General features: G+C 41.2%; 1 protein-coding gene across 2 annotated transcripts; it reads right to left on the reverse strand.

Moving 5' to 3' along the window:
• Nucleotides 1–14,132: 14,132 nt before the first annotated feature.
• On the reverse strand, nucleotides 14,133–21,312 carry map3k8 (mitogen-activated protein kinase kinase kinase 8). 2 transcript variants are annotated; one of them, XM_082547171.1, is made up of 8 exons: nucleotides 21,191–21,312; nucleotides 20,217–20,579; nucleotides 19,926–20,096; nucleotides 18,285–18,546; nucleotides 17,437–17,543; nucleotides 16,390–16,542; nucleotides 15,009–15,255; nucleotides 14,133–14,917 (listed from the first exon to the last, which is right to left on the reverse strand). In XM_082547171.1, the coding sequence occupies exons 2-8, from the start codon at nucleotides 20,577–20,579 to the stop codon at nucleotides 14,793–14,795; spliced, it is 1,428 nt and encodes a 475-aa protein (XP_082403297.1). In that variant the 5' UTR covers nucleotides 21,191–21,312; the 3' UTR covers nucleotides 14,133–14,792. The 2 variants fall into 2 exon arrangements, with proteins under 2 accessions (XP_082403297.1, XP_082403298.1); XM_082547172.1 differs by having other exon boundaries at nucleotides 21,187–21,309.
• Nucleotides 21,313–21,580: the final 268 nt, after the last annotated feature.

A 21,580-nucleotide genomic window follows, 5' to 3' on the forward strand; every position in this document is an offset into this window, starting at 1 on the left:
AGTTATGGCACAGATGTCAAAACAGATACATGTAGATACAAATACATGCCTCAGAAACAGCAGAGATACAGCCAGAACAGCAGTATTTGACACCCTGGGAATGTGAGCTGGCTGGAATGGGAACACAAATTATTTTAAGTAAATGAAAGGTTTGGCTTTGGGGGAAAGATTACAAACTTGTGGTTTCTCTGTTCCCTGGGCAAAGAGGATACTGGGGGAGGTCGCAGTTGTCATGGCAACTTAATTAAACTAACTTTGTGGTCAGCACAGACAACATTTCAGTCCTCTGCAGGCCGGCTAGAAAGCTTTCAGATAAATTCTTTGCCTGCTCTGATCTTCATGTCCCCATAAAAGTTCTTTTCTAAAGTCAGCATTTTCAGTTTCATACGCACGACCCTCGTAGATTCAGAGGAACAGGACTTCTGGAGTGCAGCAGGCAGACTCAGGACATGCGATGAACCTGCTGATGACTGTAATCGGCCAGTTATGTGGAAAAGAAGACCAGGTTTAATCACCACATGGCAACAACTTGAAGGATTTGCTTGTGGTCAGTCGAGCTCAGTTTCCAGTGCGTTCAGCCCACACGAACACATGATACACATCAACAGTAGCTTACTGTGCACACTGGACATACTGTACGTGCAAAAATGTGGACACTGTCAAGATGAATTCATTTGAATGAATTCAGTAGCCGCGCAGCAGGCCTGGATGAATTCTTTAACCTTTTACCTCAAAGCTTATTCATTAACAATAACTGAGGAATTGTCATGGTCCTGTGTCTTGGACTCAGGGTTTTGAGTTTTGTATTCTCAGTTTAGTTGTTTGGATTTTTAGCCTTTAGCTTTGGATCCTTTTCTTCTCTTGGTTCTGTTCACATTTGGAGTACTGGTTTGTATTTATTTCTCTTCCCCAGTGGTCTCTAGTATTTGCATCCTGTTTGTTGCTTCCTATTTATTTTTATATTCTGGTAGCAACAAAAGGCCTGGAGCCATAATCAGCCCTGCAAAGACTCCAGTCCAGCCCACTGGATGGCTTTGGAAAATGTAAGGGAGACATAAATTGTGGACTTTTAGCTGTATTTTCACGTTTTCCAGCTTTTCCTATAGATACAGCGCTCCCCTGTGGTCATCCACAACAATCAAAAAGTAATCTAATGATAGATTTCTGTCATTTTGCATATTTACATACAAGTTAAGCCCAGTCAGCTGTGCTGACAGCTTTCTTTCATTTACTACACTACCATTTCTTTATCATGCAGAAAAACTGAGACATACTATTGATGTTGCAATTCTTTGTCTTATATTAAAATTTTGCAGAGATTAAATGTGTATTTAAACTTTACCCTGACAGAAATTGGAGTCTGCCCCACATGTGGCCCACGATGTAAAATTAGTTTTACATCCCTTCTCTATTATTTTTTGTGCAAATTCCACTTTCCTCTTTGTCGCTGTGGCAGTCCAGCACCGAAGCCTCGTCTGAGCAGCAGTAACTCAGTACCAAACCTTGCAGCTGCCTGGCCTGACAGAAATGATGCTGCCTGGAAACAGGGCCAGCCCCAGAGGTCTTTGCCCTCCAGAGAGGTCTGTTTGCTATGCTCAGCCTGTGGGTTGCTGCCTGAAGGGTTTTTCAACCTAGCTCATCCTCTGGGTCAAACTTCTGAACTGGTCTTCAGTGCTCCCTGGCTCAGGCTGACCCACAGAAATGCTCCTGTGCATTGCCCCATGACCAGATCGACTCACTGAACACTCATCAGCTTTGTCTGGACTTGTTTGCTTTATACACCTGTGGCCACAGAAGTGACTGGAACACCTGAATTCAAAGATTCGGATGGATGAGTCAATACTTTTGGCAATATATTGTATGTGCCACTGTGGATTTTGCAACTTTTATTCATTCATTTTCAACCCTAATTACATGTTAGTTTTCATTTACTTTGTTTTTGTCTGTGAGTCCTGTGTTTGGGTCCTTTTTGCCACCTCTGTCACAGGAATAGACAAATCTTCCTCACTTCAAAGGTTACACTGAGTCGCTGCACCATCATGGTATATATCTGTATAACGACAAAAGTAAAACTCAGCCCAGTTAAACTTAGGCTGATATCTTTTCAACATAATACATGGGCCTTTACATGTATATATATATAACAGGTTTATCTGTTGTTTTGACAGGATAAACCTTCAGCACTCCGTCTCCTCAAAGCAGCTCTGGTGCCACTCAGGTCTCTAACCTTCATCCATAATTGATGGTTAGGCCTTGTAATGTTTATGGCCAACTGTTATCCAGGCTGAATAATTAAAAGCAGTTTTCCTTTCCACTGCCATACAGTATATACTTTGGTAATTTACATAATTGGTCAGATGCAAAAGGAGGCTTCCTACTAAATAATGGCCTGTTATGCAGGACTTATGAATGCAGCAGCTGGTGATGGTACAAAGCACAAAGTCTCTCAGCTGGCCAAGCATTCATGATGCTCATCTGGGCGTACCTTCCCCAAAGTGAAGTCATGTTTTTCACTGTGTGCTCCCAAAACTCTCAAATAATTTTGCAATGTCATTTCAAGTGAGGCTGTTCTGGAAATTTTCATTCCAGAAAATCCACACAGAGCCTTTCTTCAGTTTCTTCGCTTGATCTGTGCCAGATGTTCCTCTCACTCTTGATTTTCTACTCTTTCAGTCCGGCAAATAAAAAAATACTGCTTGCCACAGCGACAGTCTTAGCGTTGCAATGCTTACTTTTTTTCTCTGATTTTTGGTCACAATGGAGAGACAGAGGGTGTAGAGGAGGAGGAGGATGTTAGTTAGAGCAGTGGATCTTTGAGCTTTCTTACTGAGACGCTGGAAACATTCAGTAAAATTCCTCTGTGGATAGACCGCAGCGGTTTAACAACAGCTGGATCTTTTTGGTCAAGTGACGCACACTGGAGCTGAAACGCTGTGCAGACAGACACATATTGTGTAAAAACCAAAGAGACACTTAGCTAATTAAAGCTGGATAAAAACTATCATCCTTTTGTCAACAGGAATACAGATTTCCTGTGGTAGCCTCCACATCACCGCTCCCCCCGGTAAAAACAGAGCTTGCAGCCAGCTGTTTGCTGTCCACGTGGTTTGGAGGAAAATGGTGTATCCTCACATCTCGCCATGGCTAATTTTCACAACCCTCCCAGGCGCTGTATTTACATCTGGAATAACATCCCCACAAATGTCAGTGTAGTTAGAAGGGTGGAGGCTATCATTCTACACCTATTGGAGACTGAATGAAGCTTGATTGCACTATTAGAGGGTAAGATCATTTCCACCTCAGTGTTTCGAGTTCTTAAAAGTGGATCATAAATTAAAATTATTGGGAAGAATTCTTGCTAAATTGTGGTAATTACTGAACCATGTGAAACAGCAATCCGAGCTCAGCTTTACCTGCAGGCTCACACATCTCTGTTCTGAAACCTTTTACTGAGGTTTAAGTTGGGGATACATTTTTGCAATCTATCCCCAACTGAAACAGCCCACATATGCCCTCTCATCTCGTAATCCTATGACATTTACTCAACACCGATATCCAGGACTAGGACTCAAATCTGACACTGCCAATCTCAGCTCTGAGCAGCCAGCCAGCATTATTATTAATCACTTTACCATCTACTCTACATATCTCAAGGTCTTACTCTTATCTAATGTGGAATTCAGTTGCGAGTGAGGGCACGAGGACAGAACAAACGACACCCTGTGGAAGACAGCCAGAAATGAATAAAAAGTAATGATTAAATGCAGAGTGTTGTATAAACACATAAGAACCGAATGAAAACCAGAATCCTGTCTGTGTACACATGCAAGGAACTGGGATTGTTCTCAGTGTACTTATTAAAACAGGCAACATAGACAAAAGCAACACGTAAGAAGAAGCGCAACCTGTGTAAAATAATCAGCATTATATAATGACGGTTTAGATACCAAAATCAAGGTTGTGAAGCCTTTGAACTTCTATATGTGACACTGGACTATACAAATTCTGCAAGTTCTTCCTGGAGAACTTGAAACATCCGTTTAAAGAACTAACAGGTAAGTGATCTCAGAGTTAACTGACACACTTTTGGACAGTGACTGTAGACTTGATGTGTAGTATTTATGAGAGAGATGTTCACACTGTAAAGCTCTCCGGTTTACATTTCTGGAAGACTTGTAAATACTTGATCTGACGTTCTGTGTGTACTTCAAAGGAACCTTTTAAGAAATGTGAATTACTGCCATCTTGTAGTATTGGAAGTCAAAGGAATCTGCGCTTTCTTTATTTCGTATTTATCTACATACATAGTCGACAATGTTGTCAAATAAATCGAAATATCGGCATTAAAAATACTTTTAACAAAATGTTAAAACCCCGCATCCATCAGGTTTTACCTTTGGAGCAAAAAGAAAACAAATATAGACTTTTGTTAGTAACTCTGGAGTTAATCTTCCATTATCATTTCATTATATGTTTGTTTATGATGTTCATCTAAAAAAGTATTAGACGTTCAATAAATATACAGAGGATATACGGAGGCTTAGCAACTAATGCTCGGCTGAGCTAACAAGCGATGCACGACGGTGACGTAGTATAAGTTGTCGTGGCCGAGTGGTTAAGGCGATGGACTAGAAATCCATTGGGGTCTCCCCGCGCAGGTTCGAATCCTGCCGACAACGTGACTCTGTTTTTGTCCGATCTTTATCGAGACTGAATCTACATAAGCTACGTTATGGTGGCGGCCATGTCTGTTGCAAAAAGCTACATTCAGAACTTTCCCTGTGCTACTGTGCTAAATATCTTGAATGTTGCTGCACAGTATTATGCTTACATCAGGTATGTTCCTGAATGGCAACCACAAGATTAGGTAGAGCTGCAAATCATTCCAGCTGGATTCATTTTGTGTAGATTCCCACATATCTAAAAACATTTATTGTCCACAGCCCTGAGGAGAAGGAGTCTTTTAGTGAAATTATTTTTCTTTGAAGGAGAACATTAGAAAACAGCAAGGGCATTAGGGCAGCACTGCTGAAACATTAAATGAACACTCATTCGTAAATTTGGGCTACATGGTGGCATGTGTCATCTGTTTAGAAGGTCTAGGCTAGCTTTCTTCTTAATGGCACACCCTGTTCTTTAAATCATATTTCAGGTTGTTGTGTCAGTACATAGTAGGTGTAAAGTATTTATTTACTATTTGAAATCATGACACTAAAATTCCTATTTACAAAGGAGCAGAATTCTGAAATGTTAAATTATTTAGCAGATCTCAGGGACACATGGGTCATCCATGTGTCCCTGAGATCTGCTGAATACAGTCGAGGCTATCCTTTCTCAGAGGGATCTGCTGATAAAGTGCTCAAGTTTTCTCACGACAGCAGTGTGCTGGATTCAGAGTTTCTTCCTGTTATGAGAGCTAACACAATGCATTTCTTATGCCTCAAATGAGAAATGTAATCATGTCACTTGCTGTTTTCCTCTCATCTTTTATTGTATTGCACTAGATACTCTCCTTATGTTCATGGGTCAAAGGAACCCAACATATAAGCTGCCACATCATTTCTGCAATTTAAGATGCACAACAAATAAGAGAGATGGGATCACTGACCTATGTGGATCCGACTTGTTTGTCCAGCACATCCCACAGATGCTCAATTGGATTTCAACTGTGGAGAATTTGGAGGCTAAGTCAACACCTCAAACTCATTGTGGTGCTCCTCAAACCACAGCCATCAGGGAATACTGTGTCCATGGCAAGGTGCTCTGCAACAATGGTTTGGTAGGTGTCAAAGTAAAATCCATATGGTTGACAGGACCCAAGGCTGGCCTCCTGATGGCTGGCCTCCTTTAGTGCATCTTGGTGCCAGGGGTTCCCCAGGTAAGCAATGCAACCATCCAGGTTGATGTAAAAAAGAAAGTGATTCTTTAGACCAGGCCACCTGGTCCATCATTTCTCTGTGGTCCAGTTCTCATATTCACGTGCCCATTTTTGGCGCTACTGTTGGTGGACATGAGTCACCATGGGAACCCTGACTGCTGTGCAGCTATGCAGCCCCATACTAACAAACTGTGATGCACTGTGTATTCTGACTCTTTTCTATCAGAATTACCATGACACTTTTCTGCAATTTGACCTTTAGCAGCTTGTTTGTTGGATCACAGCACAGAGGCCAGCCTTGGGTCCCCATGAGCATCAGTAAGCTTTGTCCACCCATGACCCTGTTGCTGGTTCACCACTGTTTCTTCCTTGGACCACTTTTCGTAGATTGTGACCACTGCAGACTGACATGTGACTTAATGTTTTGCATAAGAGTAACTGTTCTGCTCTCTCTGGCATTATATATATGCAGCTCTAAAGCTTCATACAGGTGAGTTACATTCAGACTGCCATAGCTTTAACTTGTTTGAGGGGCTGGGACATATAAGCATGCTTGAGTGATCAGAATAAAAGCATTTCTGAAGTAATAAAGGTCTGTAATGACGCACTGTAGTAATGATGGGAGAAGATTATGAAATTAGATCTAAGGAATATCCCCTTATTACACATATTGTCTTATCTTTGATATAAAATGACTTTCTTCCATTATTGTTCTGTGACAAAAAGAGAGCTGCGATGGCCGGGAATCGAACCCGGGTCAACTGCTTGGAAGGCAGCTATGCTTACCACTATACCACCATCGCCTGATACACATCTGGAATCAGGCTTCTGTTCAGGCAGCATTTCAGCCGGGGCTTTACACGGCTGAGAGAGGAGGGGAGTGGAAACAAGGAGGAACAAAGCAAGAGAAGAGAAGTGAAGTGTTGAGTGATGCTTGCTTCAGTTAGAAACCAAAATCTTCTCTCACATCCTACTAATCCTGAAGTGCTCACTCACCAAAGTAGCTGCCTAGGTGGAAAAAGTAGTCTTTCTTTACTTAGGAGAAATAAAGTAACCTGTATTAAAACACTCTGCTAAAAGTTGAAGTATCTATTGAACTTCTTTACTCAAGTAAAAGTGAAAATGTACCACCTCTGAAATGTACTCAAAGTAAAAAGTAAAAATATGTCTTGACTGATTTCTGTTCTCCACACTGACAGTACACTGATTATGCTGTCTTTATACTTTGCTTGTGATGTCTGTGGACGTTCCAGATATTTAATTCCTAGTGGGGCGCTTTGCCCTTTGGAGATGGTCTTGAGTTGTTACATGAGCCAAGGTGTGAAAAAGAGAGCTGCGATGGCCGGGAATCGAACCCCGGTCAACTACTTGGAAGGAAGCTATGCTTACCACTATACCACCATCGCCTGATGCACATCTGGAATCAGGCTTCTCTTCAGCCAGCGTTTCAGCCAGGTCTTTAAACAGCTGAGACAGGAGGAGACAGGAGGAGACTGGAAAATAGGAGGAGCAAAGTAGCCAACGAGGCAAGAGAAGAGAAGTGTTGAGTGATGTTTACATCAAGAAAAGAAAAGATGAAAACTAGTTTTATTAAAATCCACTAGATTGTGCATCTTACCACACCCCCTTAATGATTTTGGTGTGCTCTCTCCAAAGCTCTCTCCTTGGCTGGGAAACAAACCCACATCACACACTGGGAAGGCAGCTATGCTCGCCACTATACAGGCACCGCTTTGAATACATCTAAAACTTGCCTGCTGACTCAGCAGTGTGGCCTCCATGTGTGACTACATCTGGGCAGAGAGGAGAGTTTAAAAGAAGGTAGGAGAAGGAGAAGAGTGCATCAGTTAATACGTGTTTCTTTCTCTCCGTTGTGATGACAACTGAGCCCCCTTTTCCAAACATTTAATCCACTATTAATATTATTATAATCTGAAAATACCTGCTTCCAAAGCTGTAGTCCACTCTTTCAACATCAATTTGCAGCGTGTTTAGTTTTGCCTACAGAAAGGGAGTTGTTTGTAAAGGGTAACTTTGAGTGCACATGTAAGCAAAAGAAACATAACATGAGAACTTTAGTAAGAGATCTAAGTAACAGCCACTTACTCCACACTATATATTGTCTTATCTCTGATATAAATTGCCTTTCCTCCATTATTGTTCTTTGGAAAAAGGAAACTGCGATGGCCGGGAATCGAACCCGGGTCAACTGCTTGGAAGGCAGCTATGCTTACCACTATACCACCATCGCCTGATGCACATCTGGAATCACATGATCCATGACCATGAACACCACAGCTGCTGTGCACCAGTTCAACACAGTGCTTTACTTTAAATCCATCACAGTACAGTAAGCTAACCTGTTTATCCTGCACTAACCTGCAGAGGATCTTCAGGCAACATTTCAACAACAAAGCATACCCCACTTTCCTTTGATCAAATCCCACTGAACATCCTTACCTTAAATCTAACCTCTCTTCTTCCTCTCCTGTCTTTCTTATCTTTCTCCATGCAGCACATTCATGGACAGAGCCTGGTCAGTCCTCTGTGTACGGCTTGTTTAGTGACTCCCAAATACACAACAGTGGCAGTATAGGTTAAAATTTTACAGTTTTATTGTTGTTTACTATTGCTGGGGGTTGCTGACAGCTTTCTGAGTGGGAAATCTGAGTTGAAGGGACATTCCAGAATCAAATTCTGACTGGGAACTCCTGACTTATTCAGGAACGCATCATAAAAGCCATTTAGAGCCACTAGAGGCTAAATGTTGTCAGCATTAACTGAAACAAGTAACATTACTGCTTAAGTTAAAAACAAAACAAACAAAACATGGACATGTTATCAAAAATATATGTGGACACTTTTGACAAATACAAAAAAATGAAATGTCATTTTAAATGATATATATACTTTGATTGGGAATGGAGGCCGTACTGCTTTTTAAATCGTTTAAATGTCTTAGCCAATTACGGTAGAGCATGACAAACCTAAAGTGTTCAGACTGCCGTGGAGCCCCGTAACACTCACACTCGTTGCACTGCCTCATCTTACTAACAGATGTCACCGTCGAGTCATTTCAAGCAGTTATTCGATAATTTATTCTTAAAACTATTTTTTCTTTATAAATATATTTTCATATTTAAGTGCCCGTTACTGTGCTTATATTATTACGACCCCTCGTTGTCACTGGTAAAACTGACAAGGCAGCAGCCACTGATTGAGAGTGATTCACGTTCTGTGACTAAAATATGTAAAATATGTTTATGTTACTATTCAAAAGAGCAAGGCACAAAACAGGACGTTGAAAAGAAGAGCGCTGTGGCAGATTACAGTCGGTTACAGCATATTACATGAAGTTAAATATCTGCTGGTGTAAAACACACTTTAAGTATACTTTAATGATTATTTCTTTAATACACAGGATGCGTTCAACAGCTGGCCTCACGGTCATTTTGCAATAGGGGATGTAGCTCAGTGGTAGAGCGCATGCTTTGCATGTATGAGGCCCCGGGTTCAATCCCCGGCATCTCCAGACTTTTGAAGTGCTGAATCAGCCTGGTGCCGCTTTGCAGCATGTCGGATTCTCAGTAAGGTAGTACACGTAGACGTGAAACGTGTGGTGTGTGGAGGTAAAAACAACGTATCTACAGTCAGTCGTGCTGCCGTCTTTGTACGCTGGTAGGTAAAATATTTGAAGACAAACATTAGATCTAATCACAGTCTTAACTACTTTTTAAAGTATTTTTGTTTTCATTTTCTCTAAAAACTTTGAAGAAGCCATAAAAGCTTCCATGCTTATGTGCAGATCAATAATATTTTTTGCCACTTCATGTCCTGACTAGTTTTCCTCCCTCGCTGAACTCTAATAAGTCTGCAAGCTTTGCAGTGTATATGAGGAACAGACGTGGAGAGGGCAGCAAATCAAGTCTATTCTTCTTTCTTGCAGCATTACACGTTCTCGAGACCAGGAGGCACACGAGGGCACCAGAGAGAAAGAAATCCTCAGTTTTTTAAGTGTTCAGTGAGCCTACAGCAGCACATGTCGAGATCTCGTTCTAGTACTTATGAAGGCTGCCGGCAGGTGGCAGTATCTGTCTGCAACGCTCAGTGGAAACCGTGACCGTGACAGTAAATACTGCAACTTTCATTTCGGCTTGACAGGCACGTCTCTGGGCTGAGTTCACCGCCCACTCACATGTGACGCTTATAGAAAGAGGAAGAGTGGGCCCGGGCTGCAGATAGGACACAACACTTCACACCACACGGGTTTCCCTGATGCAAATTCAGTAGCAGATACTGCCCATGACTAAATATGAACAAATAAAAGTTGTCTAGTGGCGAACTTTGCTACAGCTTGATTCACGTTTGATCTCTGTGATCTAGCTGCTAGATTGGGGAATTCAGGAAAACCCACATGAAGAGGCTTCCAATGAAAAAGCTAGTTTGGGTTTTTTTAAACTTTTTTTTTTTATCGCTGTTTACTGCTGAAATATTGTAGAAAATGCGGCATGAGCATTTCTAGTCATGCAGTTGTGATTCATGTAGAGTGATTAGTGCTGGGTAAATCTGATCAGATTTGCTGAAATGTGGGAAAACTGAGCGTTAGAAAGTCAACTGGGAATTCAAAAGAGTTGTTTCAGTGAGAGAAAGCTGATGTTTCATACTCTGTAATCACCTTTTAATTTTGGTCCAGACTGAAAGGTTTCGACAAGTTTTGCATGTTAGTGCTGTGGGATAGTGCAAATGTTGGTATCAAGCCGATAACCAGTAAATACTAGGTCAGTATTGCTGATACCAACACTGATACCCATACTGATGATCTACAGAGGTAGTGTTTATAAGGGAGAGCGTTGTGTCATGATTTATGGGATCACCAATTTGCTAATTCTGAACACATTTTAAAGAGCACTAAATCACTTTGGTTTTTATTTTCCACAATAATAAGGTAATAGAACAAAACACACCTTCCAGCTGAGTTTTGTTGTTCATGTATTTCAAACATGGGACTTCATAAAGACCTTCGGCTTCACTTCTGTTGTTTAAGTCATGAGGGATAAATAAAATAGATATGACAGTCAACCAAAAAAGGTTCAGACATTTTTCATATTGCGTATTACATATTTCGTTTTTTCTTTTTATAAAAGGATAATTTAGTGAACACACTTCAGAGGGCTACATACTGAACTTAGAGTACAGAAACGTTAGAAGTGTTGATATTTGGATTGATCCAGCCACCTCTATTGCATGGATTGTTGTGCATTTGGACATTCATAAAGTCCAGCAAGTTCATATTTGCACTCATGTCTGTAATTGCAGGTGGATTTTCTCTCTCCTCCTGGTTTGCAGTCCCCATCAATCACTACCCTTCTAATGTGTAAAAGCCATAATAATGATAATGATAGTGCAGAGTTGTAGTTAGAAACAAGGTGATTAAGGACCATCAAAGTAATTTTAAAAGATCTTAAAATCTGGTCTAAAACTTGCTGGAAGTTGGTACAAAATGCTGAAACAGGAATTGTTCTAGTTAAAGGCCTGGTCGGGGAGTTCTGTAGAGTCGGCAGTCTTTCAATGCCGTTCTGCTAAGGCAGGTGAAAAGGTAGTAATATCTCCACATAACCTTCAAAATAAAACAGGAAGTAAACCTAAAGGGGGACCAAGAGCAAACTCAAAATGAAAGAAGCAGATAGCGGGGAACAAAGGAGGCACATGAATAAAGACTAACACTCAGAAAAACAAGAACTGAGGATTTACAAGAAAAATGTATGATTACCAATAAGAGGCACAGAAAAAGCAAAAGCTAAGGATAATAAACAGGAACCTCAACAAGAGCAGTATGAACTCTGACCTTTCATCTCACGTGAGCAGAGGGGGGTAGAGTAGCCAAAATTGTAATCAAGTAATATTGGCACTACTTCATGGTAGTTTTACTCAGGTAAAAGTAAAAAGCAGCCATCCAAGAAATTACTTAAGTAAGAGTAAAAACGTTTTTTGTAAAAAAGGCTACTTGAGTAACTGATCATAGCATCTGATTTAATGTTTAAAAATGAGATAATCAGACAGACAAAAATGTAGTTTTGTGCAAGTTTGGGTATTTTAAAAGCAAAAAAAAAAATACTATTAAATACTATAAATAACATGATTACAAAATAATAAATCTAAGCAGAGGAAACACTTTTCCAAATCCTTATTAAACTAATATTTAGAGTAGGTATTACCTATGGTGCTACTTTACTTCTCCAAATGGCACAATAGGCTCAGCAGATAGAATAACATTAAAACAACAAACCTTATGTACGATTGTAGGTTTGTGTCTGTGTCTCATGCATTTTTGGTTAAAACGTGTTTATCATTCATTCCCTGGAGTTACTCACACTGAGTAGAGTCGTCAGAATTTTTTCTCAAGTAAGAATATTACTCAAGTAACAGTTAAAAGCACAGTGTAGTAAAATTACTCCTAAAAGTTATTTTTTTCTAAAACGTTACAAGTAAATGTAGCTACGTAAATGTAATCAGTTACTACCCTTCTCTGCACGTGGGTTATGTGTTCTTATGCTGATGTCATTATTCGAAACTTTGCTAACGTCATGAAGAATCTATGGCAGAAAAGAGGGAAGTGTTTGTTAGAGCCCATTTAAACTCTGTTGTATAATCAGAATCTAGGTTTCACTGGTAAATGGGTTGTCTTACCCCAAAAAGCCAAATAGAAAAGTTGCAACAGAATTACATTCATGATTTCAGTAGACCACCTTGATATCTGAACTAATTACAGTGATCTAAGGCTATATGTCATTGGATGTTAAATGTTTCATTGTATCATTTGTTGCATCTCTGATGGAATGCTTGTGTTTTTTCTGCACATTATTTGCATTTTTCCATTAGTACAGATGTAACATACAGGTAACATTCAGGTATCAAATGTTAGCGCTAACAGTCATGATTTTAATAAACTGATTCTCAGTAATGCCTCCCGTCTGTTGCTCATTCTAAAAAAAACTGTCAGCCCAGCACCAGGAGCTCCTGCAGACGTGGGAGTGGTGACGGTTAACGGTTGTAAGAAAAAGAAAGTAGAGGCAGTCAGCTGACTGAATGTGAAACATACTGACATACTCAAGTTTTGAATTTCATTCACCTTTCCAGGAATCTCCCTTAGTGAGTTCAAAAATGAATAGCAGCTAACGAGTTATGGCTGCAGTGACATATACACAGACAATTTGGGATTTTTGAGTTCATTGCATTTATTGCAGAATGACATTTTGAAAACTCTTGGTAATTTCTACACTTAATACTAAAGAAAACAGAAGTAAATTATTGTTGCTTTCAGCAGAAACACACACTCGCAAAGTGCCCAAAATGCTGAGTTTATCTTATTTAATTACATGTAAATTTTGTTTCATAATTACAATGTAAAATATTAAATTCAGTGGAATCTGGTCTGGTTTACTTGATATAAATTTGATTTGTACTGATCACATTTTCCTTTATGATGAATTATTAAATTAAATAAATCTTTGATTTGACAAATTTCAGTTGCTGCTTCATGTTCATTGAGGGTGCATAATGTTTTTGTTTTAGCGAGGCATGAAATATGGGCTTTCTCTGAGAGTTGGGAACTCAAAAGAGAAGTGAAGCTGCATCCAAGCCTTATATCACCAAGCAATGCAAAGCAATACATTGGTGTAAAGCACGCTGCCACTCGAACAGCGGAGATGTGTTCTCTGGAGTGATGAATCGTACTTCTTCATACTTCATCGTACTTCTTCATCTGGCAATCCAACCTGGGTTTGGCCTGGATTTGGCAATTGCCAGGAGAACACCAAGTGTAGAGTTTGGTGGAGGGGAATAATGGTGTTGGGTTGTTTTTAAGGAGTTGGGCTCAGTCCCTTACTTCCAGTGAAAGGAACTATTAATACTTCAGCATACTGAGACATTTTGGAGAATTTCCCAACTTTGTGGGAACAGTTTGGGGATGGCTGCTTCCTGTTCCAACATGCTCCATAAAGACATGTATGAGAAGGGTTGGTGTGGAAGAACTTGGCTGGCCTGCACAGAGTCCTGACCTCAATTTTGGTCCAGACTGAAAAGGCTGGACTAGTATTGCACATATTGTTGAATGTTTAACTGTATAATTTATTGCATGTTTTTGAAACATAGTGATATACTCAAGTTTTCAGTTTCCTTTCCAGGAATCTCCCCAAGCAATTTCAAAAACGAATAGCTGCTAAAGCTAAGGCTGCAGTGACATACACACAGACCATAGGATTTTTGAGTTTATTGCATTTATTGCAGAATGACACTTTAAAAACTCTGGGTAACTTTTACACTTATTACAAAAGAAAACAGAAATAAATCACTTGCTTTTTTTCCCTTTCAGTATAAAGCAGCGCATGCTTCATCTCAGTGGATGTACAGAACATAAAACAAAATCACTCATCGCATTCATTCCACAGAAGCTTCATTTTGCAAAGCACAGTGTTGCCAAGAATATTCCACGGGAATTAACAGGAGGACGTTCGAAAAGAACTACACATCATACATGTTTACACACATACTTTAAGACACAGCTTACACTTTAAGTAACTCAAATGATACAATAACTTTTTTCAGAAGGTTTTAGGAGAAAAGAAAACAGCGTGCATTTATCACCATGAACCCAAACTGAAATAAAGTACAAACATCCCACAAAAGAAGTGTGGGAAATTATATGTAGAGTATAATGCTTATTTATTCACAATGCATCCAAACACTGTCCTGCAGCGTTTTCTATTTCAGGCCGAACTGGACCCATTCATTCCAAGTCACACTTGCTGTTTTACATCATTACGAGTCATGTTGGCTATAGCTGTCCACGAGTCTCAGCCATTTATGTGGCTTTAAGAACAGTTCAGTCTTATAAATGGTGTTGTCTGGTCATTTGTTAGCCATACTCTGAGGAAGGCGGTCCCGTCACCAGTTTAGAGTAACCCGACAAGGCCCCTAGGTCAATGTACAGCGAGCCCTTCCTCCTGATGTGTCCAGAACCTTCAGAGTACAGAGAGGATTCTGCAGAGAAGACGAGGTAAATGTTAACGTTAAGTAGCCAGCTTATTATTAATAACAGAGAACAAACTGAGCTCGGCACTAAAGGCTTTACCCTGCGTGGTGTCGTGGTGCTGACTCTGCTGCCGTAGCAAGGTGTGGGTGGCCTCTTCCAGGGCCGAGTCAAGACTCCAGCAACGCGGCTGATCCTCTCTAGGAGGGTTGATGGCGTCATCCTTTAGTAGCTCAGATGCCGAGCTCCGCAGCGCAGGGTTCCTCTCTAGGGCTCGCTCCAGGAAGGACCGCATAACTGGGCTGCAGTCCTCCGCAATGTCCTCCAAAGGAGGGGCCTGCTTGTGGATCTGTTTGGAGACAGATAGACTGTCATTAAAGAAGAGAAAAACAAAGCTAGCACTTCCAAATAACTCAAGAAAAAAACAGCTATGCAGAACCGAAGCTGCCCTTTTTTTTCAGTGGCCATGTGAGCAGTGGTTTGTAAAAGCAGTATGGTTACAATAAACAGGAACAAGGAGCAGCTGCAAAGCTCAGCCCGTACAAGTGACTTGGCCCTGTAATGCTACTTCTCCATGACGGCAGTTTCAAGTGGAAGTGAGTAAACGGCCAGAGCAAAGAAGCTGATAATCATTTTAAAAACAGAAATGGGACTAGCTAAAATGGAAAGAGCCCATGTAATGGAACGCTTTTAGAGTGGTGAATGACTAAATAAGCCACAGGTCACCCACTGCAAACATCCTCTTTATCGCCTGGCAATCTTGACTGCGAAGGGCGTGAGCATGTTGTGTGCGGTAAGTGTGTCACTATTTGACTCGCAGGATACTAACAACACAGGACTGTCTCTGCTGAGGCATGTAACAGAGGCATATGTCTCCAATGGTAATTGGTAACCAAGGAGGATTTATACCTGCAGCTAGGAAAGAGCAACATTAACACTAAAGGACTTGTTTTTCCTAATTGTCTCTTTCCTTTTAGGTCTGTGTTAGCCCAACATACTCAGTGCTATTCAGTGTGCACCAGCCACTGAGGTGCAGGTAGCATACAGTGGGGTTGTTGTTGTTTTTTTAAGAGCAATTTTAGGAAAAAAGAAAAATCAAGAAATGAAAACAAACAAAAACAAAATTAAGTGATGTACTAATTTGCTGTGTAATAACTATTTCATGGGAAACCTTTCACAGTTTATCTACAAACTGATTTACTATCATGCAATCTAGCATTAAGCATAAAGGTCAGCTCATGCTGATGGGAAAGTACTTGGTCATAAATCAGAGCACTGAAACTTAAGAGATACCGACGTTTCCAAATAAGGCAAACATCAGCATCCAACTTTAGGGTCATCAGACGTCTCTGGTGCGCAAATTCAAACATGCCCTTTTCCTCCCAATATCACAAATTCATCCTGTGAGGACCACAAATATCTGCACCAACCATTCTGGTTGCGTTCATTTCCCTATGATGTGATTTTCATGTGCAGTACTTACAATGTACAGGTAGGATGGATATGCAGTGCGTGGGTATCTCCTGACCCAGGGAGGACTACCGGTCTGCATGTGAATGATGGTGGTGCCCAGGCTGTAGATGTCTGTCTTGGTGCTGTGTCCTCGACACAGAACCAACTCTGGACTCATATACATCTGAAAGAAAGACAGGGGATGTTTAGTGGGTGACTTTTAACATGGCTGCAGATCAGAATGGCAGAGAGAGAGCGAGAGAAACAAGTTCCCTTTTTATTCAGTGCGACAGTCAAATTCTCCGTGTCAGCGAGACACAACAAACAGGAAGTGACCTGTTGTTAGTGTAAAAGGGGTTTTCTGCCTGCAACCAAACAAGCAACCTGCAGACCCACGCTGCGCATGAAAAAAGGTAAGGGAAGTGCAGAAGTGTGTTGGCCTTTGGAGGGTGAAAGGTAAACACACCAGAGTTCATCTCTTTGTGTCTTTCTGCTGGAAATTCCAGCTTGCACTCCCATGTTCATGTAACCCTGAGCAGCCCAGCATATTTACAGGCTGTGCCTGTAAATACGCACAGGCTGTGCCTCTCTTATTATTACTCCTGGGTGTCTGCCCTGGGACTTTCCACAAGCACTTGAGAGGCCCGGGGGTGCATGTACACAGAACTATATAGACTGTCACACAAGCATGGGAAAGCAAGGACCAGTGGGTGAGAAGGTGTGTGCAAAATCTTCATCCTAAAAAAAAAAAACAACTTAAAGAGCTGAAAGCCCTGAGCATCAGCAAGCTATTAATAGTGGCTGTGAGGCCAATGAGTGCACTGACTGCTCTAAATTAATGCTTGCCAGTCACTGACTCTGTAATCATTTTGGAAAAGCACACAAGTGCTGACAAGTCGTGGGACTAATTTGCTAAAATCCCTAGGGAAGTCTAGTGTGAGTCACGTGTCAACACACGCTCCAGATCAGCAAAAGAAAAGCAAGCATTGATCGGAGAGCAATTACTCAAAACAGAAGGCCCGCATTCATTACAGGGCTACACTTACATCTTTTAAGGAGGAGCGGCTTATTTCCTTACCTCTGTTCCTCTCAGATCTCTGGGAATGTATACATCATCTGTCATCTGCACTGTCAGCCCAAAGTCCACTAGGACTGCTTTGTCTGACATCAGGACAATGTTGCTGGCTGTGGAGAGATGAAAAGGAAGGAGGTGTGATTCAAGTTGGTGCTTGAACTGATAAGATTTCAGTTTCAGGTCCACTGAGTCTGTATTGATCTTAAGCATGAAAACGATAAGTAGGTCACAGGCTTTGACGAAGGAAATTGCCACGAAGAGACTCATCCTTGTCCCTAAAATGTCACCAAGGTTTAATTACATATTTTGACTGCAGGCAGGAAATGCTAAGAACCGCAGCTTGTCAGAGGGCCAGAATGGTCATTTTAATAAGTCACTTGCCTCTCTGGACCATAATTGTAACCCTGACTGAGCATGAGAAGCAGGCTGGAATTTCCAGACAGCCAGCGAGCCTTTAAGCAGTGAGGCTGACAGACAGCTCTGCAGAATGCTTTGATCCCAGCAGCACTGCTGTGGTTCCTCAGCTGAGCTCCACCTGCAGTAACTAGGGCGTATTTGTGTGATCTGTCATGATAGCTACCAGTCACTTTGACCAGGCTACCTTTGAAGAATTACTGAAAAAGCATTAGTCAATCTATCAGATTCCTATGATCTGCTTGGTTTGTGGCTGTTCACTGATTCATTCTTTTCAGCGAATTGAGTTATTTACAAGAGCAATATCCGTCTGTGGCTTGAATTTGACGCATAGAAGATACAAACTGTAATTGCATAATTTCCTGTAACCTATGTACTTGTTCAATACCATGGAGCACATCCATCAAGAGTAAGTGACACACATCTTTTATGCTTACGTTTGATGTCATGGTGAATGACGTTGTGTGAGTGCAGGTACTCCAAGCCCCGCAGGACTTGCTTGGTCACCCAGATGATTTCGAACTCTCTCATCGGTCCGCAGCTGTCCAGTTTCTCCAGCACAGAGCCGCCTTCGCCGGCCTCCATGAACAGGTGGATGCTCTGGTTCCAGAGCAGAACGCCGTACAGCTCGGCGATGTTCTCATGGTGAAAGCGGGCCTGAAACTCTACATCAGCGGCTTTGAAGTTCTCCATGGGGATCTAGCGAGGGAGATAAGACACATGATCACAAATAGCCCACCGTTTTGGGAAACATGTTCATCTTATTTCTTGGAGTGAGTTAAAAGGCTCGGTGACACCATTGCATTTGACTGTTAAATATGAAGCCAATGAGCTAAATGAGACATCCTGGGGACTGCTGGCCAAATGGATCCGTGTTTGCTTACAGTGACAACAAACTGACTTTTCACATTTTGCATTTTTATTGGCAAGGGTGGCTTTATTTGACAGTGCACAGAGGATTTATCAGTTATTGGTAGAGCTAGCTAGCTCGGTAAAATGCATACTTAGATCTGTCCATATATTTTCTTCCACTTCTGTATTGTGGTTTATCTGGAGCCCATCCCAACTCCACACAGAAAGGCCCCAGCCGGCCGGTGGATTTGAACCCAGGAATCCACAGTGCTAACCACCACACAGTGTGAGAGCAAAATGTGCTACATACATATAAAATGCTGAAGTTTTGGACCCTGCCTCAAGTGGCGATTTAAGGAACTACAATTAATGGTTCATTTTTATTATAATTATTGTTTTTTTTACCCTGACAGCCTAATCGGGTAGTTCAGCTCAGTTAGTTCTGCAAATAAAATATACATTTAATACATACTTCACAAGGACACTGACTCTTTCTGTATTTAACAGATTAGCTGACATAGTAACATACTGTTATCCTGTTTTTTGTGCTTTAAGAAATCTATTGTTATTAGTTTGTCAGTGATAATTTTAAAGTTGTTTCTTTAAAGGAATAATTTCTCAGTAATTATTATCTGATGATGGCATTGTTTTAAGCAGATAAGGACATCCTAACTCCAAGCCCTTATTGCAAACTATTTCCAGTAAATCCTTCACAGCAGCGTGAAAAAAACAACACTGTGTCAACATAGTATTCTGACGATAACACCTGACTAGAGAGGAAAGTACTCCTTCCTCATTTGTCAATATTTTCCATACAACAGCGTAAGCACGCTGCCTCCCTCCCTCCTCTTTCTCAAGCATAGGTCTGCCCAGATAGAAGCAGCATGTGTGGTTTTTACATGTGTCTTTAATGAATCTGACCCTGTCACAAACATCCAGAGGAGCTGTGGGAAGTTATTGTTGAAATTCCAGTCTTACATTAATCCCAGCCCATGTTGTAAGTTTGGTACAAGAACAAATAGTTCTTCATTCAGCAACCCTGTTCCTCTTTCACCCAGTAAACATAGCAAATGTCACGCTGGCACCAACAATCTTTGTACAAACAGAGGAGTAATTGGACTGTGAACAAGCAGTATTTGGCAGGTTAAATATTTGGCACGCAGGTCAAGAGCTGTCGAGAAGTCAAGCACAGGCGGGATTTCTAGTCACCGATCAGGAAGACTCACCAGTTTGCAGGCCATTCTCTTCCTGGTGGTGGTGTCCTGAGCCAAGTGGACTTTCCCAAATGAGCCCTTAGGCACGAGGCCAGACCCATGATTCTTGTAGGTCAATTTCCATGGAAACAGGAGAACGTCCATGTTAATCTGGTAGCGGCCTTTTTTCACAGCCATGTCCTTCTATTTGTTTTTAGGAAGGAAAAAAAAGAAAATTATGCAAGTTTTTCTAGGCTGACCACATCAACTAAACATTCAGGTTATGTTGAAGATTAAAAAAAGAAAAAACAACAAGATTCTCACCTTATTTAGGAGGACTCCCATTTCCTCTGGCAGGTTTGGCAAGGCTGCCGTCTGCATGCTGGACAGGAGGTTGACAAAGGACAGGACCTCTGTCACAGTCCCATATCGAACTCCATTAGCGTAGTCCTTCTGCTCACTCCCCAAAACCACCACCTCCCCTGCCTCCTCATTCTCATCCATCTCCTCCTGGGAAAGTCCTTCTTCGTCTTCTAACGACAAGATTTCGTCTTCCTCCTCTTCCTCGAGCCGATATAGAGTCTCTGCAGCGTTAATAATGTCCTCTAAATTCATGTGAGTCAAGAGCAGTTCTATTCCCGAATCATATTTGTAATCCATGTTAATGCTCCGTTTGTCCAGCTCCATCTAAAATCAAACATCAGGAGGTCAGTGTGGGGACTGTTTCCGTGCTGACTTGAATTGTATAAGCAAGCGGATCGTTCATGACAGGGAAGGTTCACGTGGGGAGCAGGACGTGCAGTGAAACTACACTTAAGAAGTGAAGCTTTGATACAGCTGGCTGAACACACAACTGGGAGGGGCTTCACAGGGCTGTTTTCCAAGCAAAAGAAGGGAGTTTCGCAGTAAAGCTGGGAAGCCCCCCCAGGAAAGCTTGAACCTTATTATACATTTATAAAACAACAACTGCCCATTATTATAACTATTATTAGCATTATGATGCTGCGATAAAGAGTTCAGCTCACATTATTCGATGAAAATCATACACATGTGCATTAATGCAAACCCCATGCAACATTTGAAATAAATACATAAAAAATAAACCGTATTACGATCCAAACATGCAAATTTAGAATAGGTGCCTAGAAAAATAAAACAAACAAACAAACAAAAAACAGTAGCTGTAGAGCTATAACTAGCTATCTGCCAAATATTCAGCTGCTAAAGAAAAGAAAAATAGAGTTTCGCTGAATAACAGGAGTTACTTCTTTGAGTGACAGAAACCACGCGTTACCTGCCTTATGAAATTGAGTCGGAAGCTTAAGCGCACCGTCGTGTCTTCATTGTGGCGCCCCGCAGACTGTCTGATGTATGAAGCTTCGTGGATTGTGTTTAGAACGAAGTAAACACAGGAAGTGTGGCGTGTCTGTGGAGGTGGAGTACCTCTTTAGTGTCAGCTGCCAGCAGCTCTCTCTCGCTGTCTTTGTAGGTTTCGTTTTCCCTTTTCTTGTTTCCTCAAATGAAAAAACACAACAAAAAAATAAAAAATAAAAAAAAACGAAAAGCTTTCAGGACTGTTGGGTGCTTTCCTATCGGGAGACGTGTCTCGTTTAATGTAGGATGCATAATATATCACCAACACTGAAGCTCATTCGTAGTAAATAAAATAAAAACAAATTTCAATTCAA

Source organism: Aulonocara stuartgranti (genome assembly GCF_965226115.1).
Source record: "Aulonocara stuartgranti genome assembly, chromosome: 9".
NCBI classification, from domain to species: Eukaryota; Metazoa; Chordata; class Actinopteri; order Cichliformes; family Cichlidae; genus Aulonocara; species Aulonocara stuartgranti.